The sequence below is a fragment of the Mya arenaria genome, chromosome 5, assembly GCF_026914265.1.
Source record: "Mya arenaria isolate MELC-2E11 chromosome 5, ASM2691426v1".
NCBI lineage: Eukaryota > Metazoa > Mollusca > Bivalvia > Myida > Myidae > Mya > Mya arenaria.
The window spans coordinates 75,888,036-75,901,187 of record NC_069126.1 but is presented as its reverse complement, the minus strand read 5'-3'; the positions used below and the strand labels follow the sequence as shown (position 1 = coordinate 75,901,187).

At 35.6% G+C, this 13,152-nt stretch overlaps 1 protein-coding gene across 2 annotated transcripts; it reads right to left on the bottom strand.

Moving 5' to 3' along the window:
• Positions 1-465: 465 nt before the first annotated feature.
• Positions 466-13,032, bottom strand: LOC128236077 (uncharacterized). Of its 2 annotated transcripts, none has more exons than XM_052950900.1 (4): positions 12,967-13,032; positions 8,631-10,910; positions 2,604-2,816; positions 466-2,270 (listed from the first exon to the last, which is right to left on the bottom strand). In XM_052950900.1, exons 2-4 carry the CDS (start codon positions 10,819-10,821, stop codon positions 1,561-1,563), a joined length of 3,114 nt encoding a protein of 1,037 aa, XP_052806860.1. In that variant the 5' UTR covers positions 10,822-10,910; positions 12,967-13,032; the 3' UTR covers positions 466-1,560. The 2 variants fall into 2 exon arrangements, with proteins under 2 accessions (XP_052806860.1, XP_052806861.1); XM_052950901.1 differs by lacking the exons at positions 466-2,270; positions 2,604-2,816 and adding exons at positions 4,978-6,116; positions 7,611-7,823.
• Between the last annotated feature and the right edge of the window lie 120 nt (positions 13,033-13,152).

Below are 13,152 nucleotides of genomic sequence, written 5' to 3'. Positions count from 1 at the left end.
TAAAAAATGGTCTTTTTCGGCGACATAGTTAATTATCCGCAAAATCAGGGGATTCGACTGCACTGTCTGTTACATAAATTGAATAAAATAATCATCAAATAATACAGGTTCTTACGAAAATGATAGCTCAGTAATCGATCTGCATGTAATTTTATAAATCCTTAAATTAAGCTTATTATCTTACTTTATTCAATATTATGTTAGATTGTTTTCCTTGTCTCCTATCATCTTTTCTTAAAGCCCTATCATTGCACGATAATACGCGGGATTTCCTTAAACGGTATCAACACACAATCACACCATCATCACATCAAAAGATGTACTACAATAGAAACTTTCACAGCTTTCTTAATTTGAGCGGACAAAATTACAAAATAGCCACAGGATATTGTTTCTGTTTTGCTATGTTCTTTACAGATTAAACATCCTACAGTTTAGGATTAAACACAGCACACAATCTTTTTTAAATATTTACTTCCTCAAAAAGTAATCTAAGCCATCTTAAACGGAAACAAAACATTATTCAAAACGATTACGAAGAATATATCGCACAGGTTTATCAAATTGTAACAATGGATGAGTCAGTGGGAGTTATAAAGTCAAAAAAAATACAAAAGGCTAAAATGCAGGTGTAGATAAAACCCGAGATCTAATAATATCAATCTGAAGAAATGAAACTGGCACATGTATACCCTACCCCCCTCCCCCACGAATTATCTCATGGACTGATTTCAAATACTCCATGGTTGAAAGCTACAAAGTCTGGAAAGGTGCACAAAAGGAACATATTAACTAAAATGCATTATTATGTTTCACGTTTCTGACTTAAATGATCAAAACAAAAAAAACATATCATATATAAATATTAGTGTTTATAAAATGGTTTTCAATTGATAGGATAGTAGCCACTAATGATTTCCCATTTAAAAACTGTGCCAAAACATCGCTTATATTTTTTTATCTGTACCCCAAGTACACAAACACATGTTTTTTCATTAAATTCATATGAGTTTAACATCTTAATGCATTGAATATAATACGTTTTTTTTGTGCATCTATCTTAACTTCGTACTTTTAAGCTGTACTTTTAAGTTGTTAGTCAGTCTACATGTATATAAGTGTATTAAGATGAGACAAGAGCCCCGACAGAGGATGCCGACGATCGTCCGTTTTTCTTTGTTAGCTAAGGGACATAGTCAAAATATATTTTAGCCAGAGTTATGTGACTTGCTACAACGCGCAATGTTCGTGTTAACATGTGTACCAAGTTTCATGAGGATATATTCAACTATTTCAGTTATCGCCAAAATGGAAGTTTCGCGCGACACCAAAGCCACGACAACGACAACACAAACACAAACAGGCTATCATAACACTTCAATCTTTTTCATCGTATACTTTCCAAAAGACTAAAATAAATATTATATAAAAGCTACGCTTCTTAGTAAAACACACGCATACAAATCAAACAATACAGAATGCACATTGCCCCCCTGAAAACTTGTCCTCGGGTCGGATGTTCCCATCTGCACCGGAAACACATGGACGATACTTATATAGTTATGTCTTTGGTGTTGACATAAAGTAACTAATAACATTATCTCTCCGTGGCTGATGGAATATAAAAGGATCGACGGTCACAGGTATATTTTGCGTCTGTAAAGATGCTAACGACGTCACCAGCGGGTATGACGTCATTGATTGCACAGAAAATGGCCGCTGCGAAAAGTCAGTGACTGCCGACGGATGAAGCGTTGTCTCGTAATTTTCCTGAATAAGTCTTTGCGATGCCACTTCTGTCAGACTCTTAAATGTCTGACGAAGGCTCGATTCTCTTGGAGAAAAATTGGTATCGAATGGTATTGACTGCGCAGACCTCATTTGTTTTTTGCTACGAGTTTGTGACTCGCTCGGAAAGGAACTGGCGGTTTTCGCATCTAATATTAGTGACGTCACGGATCCAGGAGGTTCGTTTGCGTGAGTTTTCTTTATGTGTTGGTTGCATAAATCAATTCTAGAATACCTTTTCCTACAAAGAGAGCACACAAACACATTCTTGTCAGTCTCATGCAGCTTAACATGTCTTTTCCACGAACTACCGTCCTTAAAAGTCCGTCCGCATTGGTCACAAGTGAAGGGGTGTTCCCCGGTATGCGTGCGCACGTGCTTGCGCATATCTGAAGAAGTCACGAAGGATTTCCCGCAGTGATCGCACACGTGCAGCTTGATTCCCTCGTGTCGCCGCTGGTGCTGAAGGAAGTTGCTCTGGTCTGAAAAGCGACAATTATCTGCTTAGTAACATGGACAACATTCCACAAGCAATCAGAATATACTGTATTGTGCTTCGAAAATGATAGCCAAACGCAATGCGTCCTCATATAATGGCTGTGAGATTGTTTCAATTTCAAACAAGATCCGTATACAGCAAACTGTTTAGAGAATGTTCAATATAAAATTGATATTATTTTTTAAAAGTTACAAAAGAACACTTCGACGATAAAGGAACGGTTAACGAGATGTATTGGTCAGGACTAAAAGTTATGATGATGACGTCATCATCGGCGCAACATTAAACAACCCTGAAATTGTATTTTATTTCTTACCTGTGAATTTGCTCGGGCATCTATCACAGTGAAAGCGATAGTTGCCGACGTGTATCCGCGTATGTGCCGCGAGGTTGCCATGGCTACGGAACGTCTGTCCACACGTCTCGCACTGGTAATGACGTGACGTCATGTGTAACTGCCTAACGTGACTGGCGAGATACTCGCGGAGGGGAGTGGTAAAGACACAGTGTCGGCAGCTGAACTGTTTGCCTGGAATAGAGACAATTATCAAAACTGATATTAAAAGTGGCATTTGTGTACACCATTTTTGTGATTGATACGTATAGAATCACATGTTTCACAATATATTTCAGCATTTTTTTGTCAACGATCTCATTTTCCGCAATTTCTTTGGCCAATTGTATAGCACATTTCTCACAAATTCATATGAACTTTCCTCGTCGTTTTTTTTGGTTTAATTAGATTTCTGGTGATAATAGTGGACTCTGGGTATCCCCGACACATTGGCGTTAGAAAAGAGGCAAACCGGTGTTACTGTCGATCAGTCGACAGTCGGCCTTTTTTTTTAAATCCTTGACCCCTGCACCATAAAACTTCTGAAGTAGGTTGTGTTGAACCAGCAGATAACCATATTGTTTTTAGAGTTAGTAGGTCGAAGGTCAAATGTACGGTCAACAGTAATTTTAAAACTAATGTCACAAGACGGGAGGCGGGCATGCCGACACACCCTGATTTGCTCTTTAACGCTTTATTTCCTGCATTATGTGGGCAATTTAAAGCACAATATTATTTCTCGAACTCTTTTCAAAAGGAAATGAGGATAGCATTTTTTTTTCAAGACGAAAGCCTAATCAACACTGGCCGTCGCAGGACAGAGCGCTCGACTATAGAACTTCTTGTCAAAAAATGAATGCATTAATGATGTTATATGTGCCAATCACAGAAAAAAAATCAAAAAGTCAAATAAATGAGTAAAAGGTCAATCATAGGCCATAACGTGTATTAAGTTTAATATGGAATAACGCAACCTAATTGTGTCGTATAGATAGGAACAACTGTGTGAAGACAGACATACAGTTTATTTCGACTTGTACAGTGTACATCGTCATCAACACATATGTTTATACTGATCGATGTCAACGTGTATGCATGAAGTATGAAGTCCATTGAATTTATGGTATTTTAGATGGGAGTTAAAAAACAAAATTGCCCTAAGATTTTAACCAAACTTTCTTAGTTGATCAAAGGGCCACAATTCTCTATTAAGTATAGCCAATCACATTAATTAGAAAAGAGGTTCATTATTTATATACATTGAAACACTCTTCTAATTGGTCACTCAACACTTTTACGAATTAAAAGTGTTAGTGCAATCATTCCTGTTTGACATTTGTAAATCCTGTTCAACATTTTTGCTGACATCTCAAGATAATATAATTTAAATTAAAAGAGATATGGTAACTTTCAAATGCTTATCAAACCAAATCACATTGAGCATTACAGAATTAGTATAAAATTCAACACCAATTAAAACTGATTTTGAAAATAAAACATGTTAGTTGAACATCTCTGTAAAAATATGAAAATGGTGATAGCCATAATGCTTATTAATCGAAAAGCTGATTTTGACAGACTCACGTTTCAATCAATGAAAATACAATGAGAAATTCATTGGCTTCAAGTGAGTTAAACCCAGAACTGTTACACAAATAACCAAGAAAATATCAATATTGGCCAACAGTTAACATATGGAAAGTTTTATCAAGCTGACATTCACTGATGAAGTTACTTTAATTTTGATTGAAAGGGAGGTAATCTAAAAGTTTGATACATTGAAGCCATGTTTTGTTCAAACTACTCCTGTGGTTTGTTTTTTGGTACATGAGTGTAAAAAATATCTATCTTATATTTGAGAGGAAAATGTTCATAAAATAAACAAAAATCCTGTTATGTAAATAAGGGGTTATAACACATTTAGTGGAAATACGCTGGTATGCCATGTAAATCATTGAGTTCAATTTGATTTTCTATAAACAACCACAAATATACTGAAATTTGAAAAACAGACCAACTGTAAATTGTGTTAAGTGTTGGCAAGTCATTCTTATTCACACCATGTTTTTATAGGACATTTTAAAGATTCAACTGTTTTGCCACTGTTCTTATCCAGTACCAATACCAGAACATACCAGTAGATGGTTTCATGAAATTAAGCTTGAACATATACCCATTTTCCTCCACAATTAACATGAAGCAATGAGTCTATTGATAAACGGTATTAATCAGACTAGTACTATGGATAAAATTAATTACCAGTATACAAGTTTATGATTTTATTACCATAGTTTGAGCCAAATACGAATCAAGAACACATGTATTACATTATACAATCAAGATCTGATTCAAAATAAACAATACATATTTATAACCGATAATACAAATTCAACAATAAACGATTTATTAATACAACATATAATAACTTCTAAATGCATACAATTTACCACTTTACATAAAACTTAACCAATAAATAATTAATTACATATAATAAGTAGCCTATTGATTTGATATAATCTGATGTAGGGAAACTACAAATTGGTTCTATGTTTTAGCATCATATGGTTGGAAGATTTGTAAGCTTCAGAATAAAAAACAACAACACCATTTACCAAAATCTAAATTAAGCAAAGCAATATGATTTTTTAGAGCTTAATTTTTAAAATAACCTCGATCTGACGAAATATACAGTGAGAAGATCATTTTTCTAGATGTGTGGATCTGCAAATGAATATAATGCTTTCTTTTGGGATTTCATTGGTGAATTTTGCTATCTGCTAGAGATCATTTGTTTTCAAGAGAAAAAAGATTTGTTTTTCTATGGCACTTTGTCTGCTTTTCCCTGCCGGTTGGGTAGGTTTTGGAAATTGGAACCTGACTCTAAACATACAATCAGTTTGATATGGCCTAATCCTTAAATAGTTGTGGGTCCGCCCATGAATTCCATTGGGTTTTGTCCCGGTGTATTTCTATCCTGTATCAATGTTGGAACCTGCCCTTCAATATAAGCACTATTGTGTTCCCTCGACAACTGTAAGCCACTTAGCTCAGTAAAGCACAGTGTCTGAAGTGTGATTTCTGATTCCCTATCCCTCCCATCTAAATGAACGTCTTTGTCCCTCGAATCCACATCTCTCACTACTATGATATAAGACAACAACATTTTCCTACTTGTCTCGCTCTTGACCACTTCGGAATGACATTTCCCCAAGTGTTTATGCCCCAGTGAAGCTTTTGAAAACTTCTGCGAGCATAATGTACACATAAACCGCCCAATAGCCGGAATGCTATGAATTTTCTTAATGTGTCGATACTGGGCGCTGATTTCTGTAAACTTTAAACCACAGTGTGGGCACTGGTAGGGGGTAGCACCCGTGTGTTTCCGCATGTGTTTGTTGAGATCACCCTTTGTAACAAATCCCTTGGAGCAGGTATCACACAGGTATTTCTTTATTCCAAGATGGCGGGATAGGTGTTGTCTCAGATGGTTGTGACCTGAAGAATGAAAAATTGCTATAAATAAGGTTTAACTCTTATGAGATACAAGTCATAATAACTATTACCTTCATTAAAGGGACTGTCTCAAGAAATAAGGCAATCTTTGTGGATTAACTGCACTTTTCCATTCTGAATTTCACCCTTTGAAATATCTATTCCAATGTTCTTTCATTGGTCAATCATGGACAAATGTAATCAAGTTTGATTTTAAAAGAAGACAGAAACATTTTTTGTATGGAGCTTGTGCATCTTACAGTAAAAAAACTATACACTGTTATCATAAGAAATAGACAAAAAAACATCGGCATCCCTACCAGCAGATGCCAACAATGCAAAAACAAAAGCAACCATAGGGGATGACAAGAATCAAGGAACAAAAACAGGGCATTGTTTTTTTCAAGTCGCGTTTTAATTGGCAATATTGGGAACAAAAATACTTAACATTATGGGAAAAATTTCTCTAAAAAAATGAGAATTAAGGCTTTTCAAGACAGCAATTTCATCTCATTTGGGATTTTTTTCTTGAAATTGGGAAAAAAATATATATCTGGCATTGGGAATGGGACAGATATTCTGACCTGTGAGGAGATGGGCAGATAAAGGCCTAAATAGCAACCTTAGTGGATGCCAACAATTCAAAAAAGACAAGCAAACCAAGCTGATGACAAGGATACAAGAAACAATAGCAACCGTAGCAGATGTCAGCCATGCATCAAAGCGAATGACAAGGACCAAGAAACAAAAGCAATCATAACATATGACAAGGATAAAAGAAACCATAGTTGATATCAAAGATGAAAGAAACAATAGCAACCATAACGGATGACAAGGATGAAAGGAACAATAGCAACCATAACAGATGACAAGGATGAAAGGAACAATAGCAACCAAAGCAGATGACAAGGATGAAAGGAACAATAGCAACCTAACAGATGACAAGGATGAAAGGAACAATAGCAACCATAGCAGATGACAAGGATGAAAGGAACAATAGCAACCATAGCAGATGACAAGGATGAAAGGAACAATAGCAACCATAGCAGATGACAAGGATGAAAGGAACAATAGCAACCAAAGCGGATGACAAGGATGAAGGAAACAATAGCAACCAAAGCAGATGACAAGGATGAAAGAAACAATAGCAACCAAAGCAGATGACAAGGCTAAAAGAAACAATAGTAACCAAAGCAGATGACAAGGATGAAAGAAACAATAGCAACCATAGCAGATGACAAGGATGAAAGGAACAATAGCAACCATAGCAGATGACAAGGATAAAAGAAACAGCGAATGAGGACAAAAGAAACAAAAGCCTACATTTTAAAGCCTGTCCGCACAGAATGTCAGATGAAAGTGACAGGGTATATACCTACATTAATTTTGAAAGTCTGAACAGTTTATTAAGAGTAGGGTTTATAGCTGCATTTGAAAGCCTGTCGGCACAGATGACAGTGATAGGGTTTATATGGCAGTGATAGGGTTTATACCTACATTTGAATGCCTGTCCACAGAGTTGACAGGGGAAAGGTCTGTTGTTTGAGTGAACCATTGCGTGTCTCTGCAGGATGAGGGTGGACATGAACGCCCGTCCACATGTTTCACAGATGTAGTCACGTTTGTCCTTGTGTGTGCGTAGATGGGATGTTATGTTACCCTGGTAACTGGTCACATAGCCACACTTTGGGCACTGATAGCTGCGATTGCCTGCAAATATTTTAAACACCATGAAAAATAAATCATCAGAAGGAGTCATGTTAAAACATGAAATTTATGTTTTGTTACATTTTGGGGTTCTTTCAACAACATATCCTGACTTGTTTAATGTGAAGTTTTATTGTAAAATTTAAATAAGTGTAAGTAGATAATAACTTTTATATGCTGACAAATTGGGAAAAATTGTTATGTAAAACGTTAAAATTAGAATGGCAAAAATATATGATTTACAAGATGACACTTACCAAATGGTCAAAGGTCTTCAGTCAAAAAATTTAAATCACCGTCTGAATGCAATAAAGTATCGTTGGCAGTAATCTAAAGACATCAGTCTTTTGGCAAACATAAGCAAATCACTAAGTAATTTGTCAACATATAAAAAGCATACCATGCAAACACAGGGTTCTCAATCTACTATTTTTTTAGCCAAATTATGGGTCGCAGGTCACCATCAAAAAGTGTATTTTACTTGCTACCAGGTTAACAAGATGTTTTATAATAATGTTAATCTTTTTTTTTCTATTTTTTAAATTTCATCTGCGACCCCATTCCTGTCCCCTAAAGTGGCCTTGCTTTTTTTGAAATTTAATGTGGGACCCAATTCCTGTCCACTAAAGTGGCCTTGCCTAATAAACTTACAAATATCATTCTTATTAGTATATATGGTAACATACTCTAATGGATAGATATCCTCACATTTAACTAATGACTTATAATATTTAATGTTTATTATTGATATTTTCCTTTTTAAAATGATATTAACAATTCATGAATAGGAGACTGAAAGTGCATTTTTACCATCCTCATTAGTTACAGTAGTGTATTGCTTTCCTCTCTTCTTTATTCTCTTCGTTCCCTCAGTGTTTCCCTGGGTGTTCAAATCTTCAGCCTCCAACTCCTGTAGACCACCAGTTTCCACATCATCTACCGTTCCATCCTTCATGACAGATTCAATTTTAGTTTCCGCAGCAATGTCTTTCTTCACTGGATTATCATCATGTTTCACTAGGGTATTAGTTTCACAACTGTCTTGATTATCAATTTGTTTGCTTTTTAATTCATCCCAAATATCCATGTCAATGGAGTCATTTACATCTTCTTTGGCCTGATTGTCAATTTCGTTTTCCGACTGTTCTAGTTTTGCATCCTTTCTTGTTCTTTGCCTCGTCAACCTTTTAGCAACTGTTCTTTTGGTGTCTTTATGTATTGATAAGAAATACTTTGACAGACTTCCATTACTTTTAGTATTTTGTGAACTAAATGGTTTGGTATTATATTTAGAATCTACTGAAACTTCAACAACAATATCTCTTTCAGTTTCTGGTAACAAATCTAAAATTGACATTGGATATAAATGGATGATATATTTGTCATCACAATCTGACACATTTATAAGTTTTTCTAAATCAACATCAACCATTCTTTCATTCACAATTTGTTTTTCTTCACTTTGTTGTTCCATATCCTTTACTTTCTTTGACACTCTATTTTTCTTTGATGTATCTTCTCTAACAACATATTCTACTTTCTGCTTTCTAGGTCTGGATGTTTTCCTTGGAACATAAGTAATTTTATCATCTACTTGTTGGTCATTAGTCCCTTTGCTTTCGTTCTTGTCCATTTTGACTATCTTACTATGTTTTGGTTCAATGTTTGAATAAGTCTTTGATTTCCTTTTCAACTGATTGGTTTTCTTTTGAACTTCACTTGTAACATCACTAACACTATTATCCACTTCATCTGTTATTTTCTGAGTTTCTTCTGTCTCTGCAGCACCTAATGTACTATCAGTATTTAATTCATTTATAACATCACTCGGAGATGTATTATGTCTTTTGTTCTCACTTTGTTCATCAACTTTTTGATCAGAAACATTATTGTCATCTCTGGTAGTTTTAACTGTATCCAAAGTACTTTTATAAGTATTGTCAGAATAAGTCAATTGTGGCTTATTTTCAACTATCACCTTTTTTATTTCTCCCTCTCTTTGTTTTATCAACTTGTTTTTCTTTGTTTCACTCTTAGTTTGTTCCAAAAAGTAATCCAACATTTCTTTCTCAGTCTTACCAGTATTGAGGTCTTCAGCAGTGAATTTCTTTATTTCACAAGCGGACTGCTGCACTTTCTTTGGCTTTTTCTTTTGTTTCTTGTCGACTGCTTCACTCTCAGTGACTGTTATTTGTGTACCAATAGCAGAGTCATCTTGAAAATATTGTATATTCTGCATACTTCCAATTTTATTTCCTGCCACAAGACAGGCACCAGCTGTTTCTTGGGCTGAAGTGTTCATATCACTTTCATTTTGCATGTTTGGAATTTGAAGAAAATTCTGGTCATTTTGCAAATTTTGTAAATGTGCTACACTAGTCATATCTTCAGTAACGTCTTCATCAATATCTGTTGTATGTACCGGCATTTGGGATGGTAACAGTCTTACAATGTTTGAACTTATAGTAATTGGGTTTTGTAGGATCACAAACTGTTGATGTGTTTGTCCATTGCTTGGCAATGTGTAGGTTAAATTTCCATAATTAAGCAAGGCATTATTGTCAAGCGATGATGATATATTTTCATCCATATCACCATATGAGGGTGATTGTTCATAATTCATGGCACTTGTCTGATTTCTGCCTAAAGTGCTTTGATTAGACGATGTTTGACTGTAAAGTTCATCATTGCGTTCAATTGATGCAATGTCAGCTAAGAGCGAAACATAACTACCTTGAACTTCTGATAGAGATGAATTTTGAATTATATGTTCACCAGGTGCTTCATGTATAGATGCATTTGAATATGTTTGTGTGTTACTGGATGTGTGTACCACTGTCTCATTCTCCACACCCGAAATGCCTGTCATGCTTGGATAGATAATGTCTTCACTTATTGGCGGTGAGATCTGTAATTCAGCTGAATGTTGTATGCCTCCTAAAGGTTGTGACTCACTTCTGAGGCTCATTTTTTGGTCAGCACTCTGCATTGTGCCCTCCATAATAAGTTAGTTTTGCAATATAAAATTTCTCAAAAAATACCACTTGTTGACTGCCACAGTTTTCCTTTTCTTGAGTTGCTATTTTGTCTCTGAAAAAATATATAATTAATATGTATTAAAAATCAAAAGCAAATATTTCTTTTTTAATGTACTTTTCAAAGGACTGGTTATTAGAAATGATGTATGAATTCTGAAGAGAAAGAATATGTAAGAAGCTGATTGATCCATGAAAAAGTTTTTGAACATGACCAGCAAATAAGGTAAACTCAACATGTGTTTTAGCAAAACTGAACTTCCACCTGTACAAGAATATGCTGCCTTATGTTACCCTGTGATATACAGTACCCAACAATAAATATACATAAAAGTGGAAAAAGTCAATAGAATCAGGTGATCAGCATATTTGAGAACAACCTGTCATAGTTGTGTTTGCCTTAAAGCCTCGACTGTTCTTTCAGTCGTTGTCTCTTATTCATATGTAACAGACTGCACAAATTGCTATATGCATCTGCCCGGCTTCGAACCCACAACCTCTCGCTCTGCAAGCGGACACTCTACCATGTTGCTATAATAGCTAGCTTTATAGTGAGACATGATAAGTGCTCCAGATACAGTACACTCAACGAGTTAGACCAACTTTACTCGCTCACTCTGAGGGATAAAGTCGATGATCGCGGACTTCCTTCCAGGGTAAAACTGTTGCCCTCGCTAAAATCCCACCGAGTTCCTCTGAGTGGCTGGTTTACCACCGAGTTCAATATGAACGATAGCGTTGAAAATCGTTTGATTTTATGACCCCGCGGCAGAACTCCGTATCTAATCAGATAAGAAAGAAATCATTCTTGTTCAGAAGTTTTGTTTTTATGCTTATATACATTGTTAATCTTACACGATTCTTACCAGCGTTTAATTTGTATTTGTGTCCGTAAACGCCAATTGAATATTGTCTTGACTTCTTAACACTTATAATAGTAAACATTGAATCATTGATGTATTACCACTTATTGTATTGCATCATAAAACAGCCGACATTTTACATGAACTCTGGCTCGTGATGCACGTGATCAATACAATATAGACTATACTATTTATTATTGGTGGTTAAAAATAGCTATGACAGTTTAGGGAATTTTCCACAGAAAACGAGGCAAGACGGTCTTCAACCATGCGCTCTGAACTTTGAACACGTGTTTGACCTCCTGATTTTCCGAAAATGTGTAATAATTAACCTAGCCTTTTTCGGGTGAAATGTGTTTATCAATGTATTTAGTAAAATAATTTAGTCGTTAGTAAAAAACACGTTTATAATAAGATGCATGTGCAAATAGTGAAATACGACTGCATTCTTGTGGTAAGCTAACCATGCAAAACGGGCAGAGGAAAAAGAATAATAGCAATTAACTGCAGTCGTCGTAATCGGTTGAAATTAAAAAAATAAATAATTAATAACTTTAGCGTAGATTCTTATAAAGTGTCCGCAGAGTTTCGCTGAGTTTACCTCTCTGAGGAACGCCGCGTTCATAATTCTTCGGTCGACTAATCACCCTCAGAGGGCCTTAAATTCAAACTCAGAGGAACGCGGACAGTTGATAAATTCATTGTATGTGCCGCGATAGCAAAAATCTGCGGAGGGAAACGGAAAGTGGGTCTTTCTCGTTGAGTGTACTGTAGCATGGGTTTGAACTCTGCACCAGCACAACCGCACATTTCCTCAGAGGTTTACGAAAATCTTTTTTCAGGAAAGAAAGGTAGGACAGGATAGATTGGCCTAAAAAGTTAAAGGGGTGTGTGTGTGTGGTATTCTTGGGAAAGAACTTTACAATTGTTTCATTAAGCAGAGTGCTGTGTTGGCAGTCAAGGCCAATGTAACTTTACTTCATTTCCTCTTTATGGTAAAACCAGTAACTTAAGATGCTTGAGTTTAAAAAATTCATAGTTCAACATTGAACAGTCAAATCCAAACAATGCAATGAATGACTTGCTTAACAAATAATAACCTTGTCCGAATAGTCTGTGTCCGAATTGAAGCAAATTTTACAAAGTCGGCAAGAATAAGAATGCAATCGTTTGGTATGTATTATTTTAAGATAGAAGTCTGTATCATGTATGAAGTTTCATGTCTGACCAAGTTAATCAAACACTCACCTTTTATCTCTGGAACATTTTACAAAATAAATTTGGTAAAACAACTTGATTCAAGGGAGATAATTTAATTATTGCACGAGCTTATGTAGCGTTATCATGATATAAAGATATACACAGTCTGTTAAATACACCATAATCATCATCATCATCAACAGCAGCAGCATCAGCACCATCACCATCATCATC

Coding starts and splice junctions, on each gene's coding strand:
- LOC128236077 (XM_052950900.1), bottom strand. CDS start 10,821: ATGGAGGGCACAATGCAGAGTGCTGACCAAAAAATGAGCCTCAGAAGT. Junction 2,817..8,630: donor TACTGTAACTAATGAGGATG/GTAAAAATGCAC, acceptor TCTCTATTCCAG/GCAAACAGTTCAGCTGCCGA. Junction 2,271..2,603: donor ATGCCCGAGCAAATTCACAG/GTAAGAAATAAA, acceptor GTCGCTTTTCAG/ACCAGAGCAACTTCCTTCAG.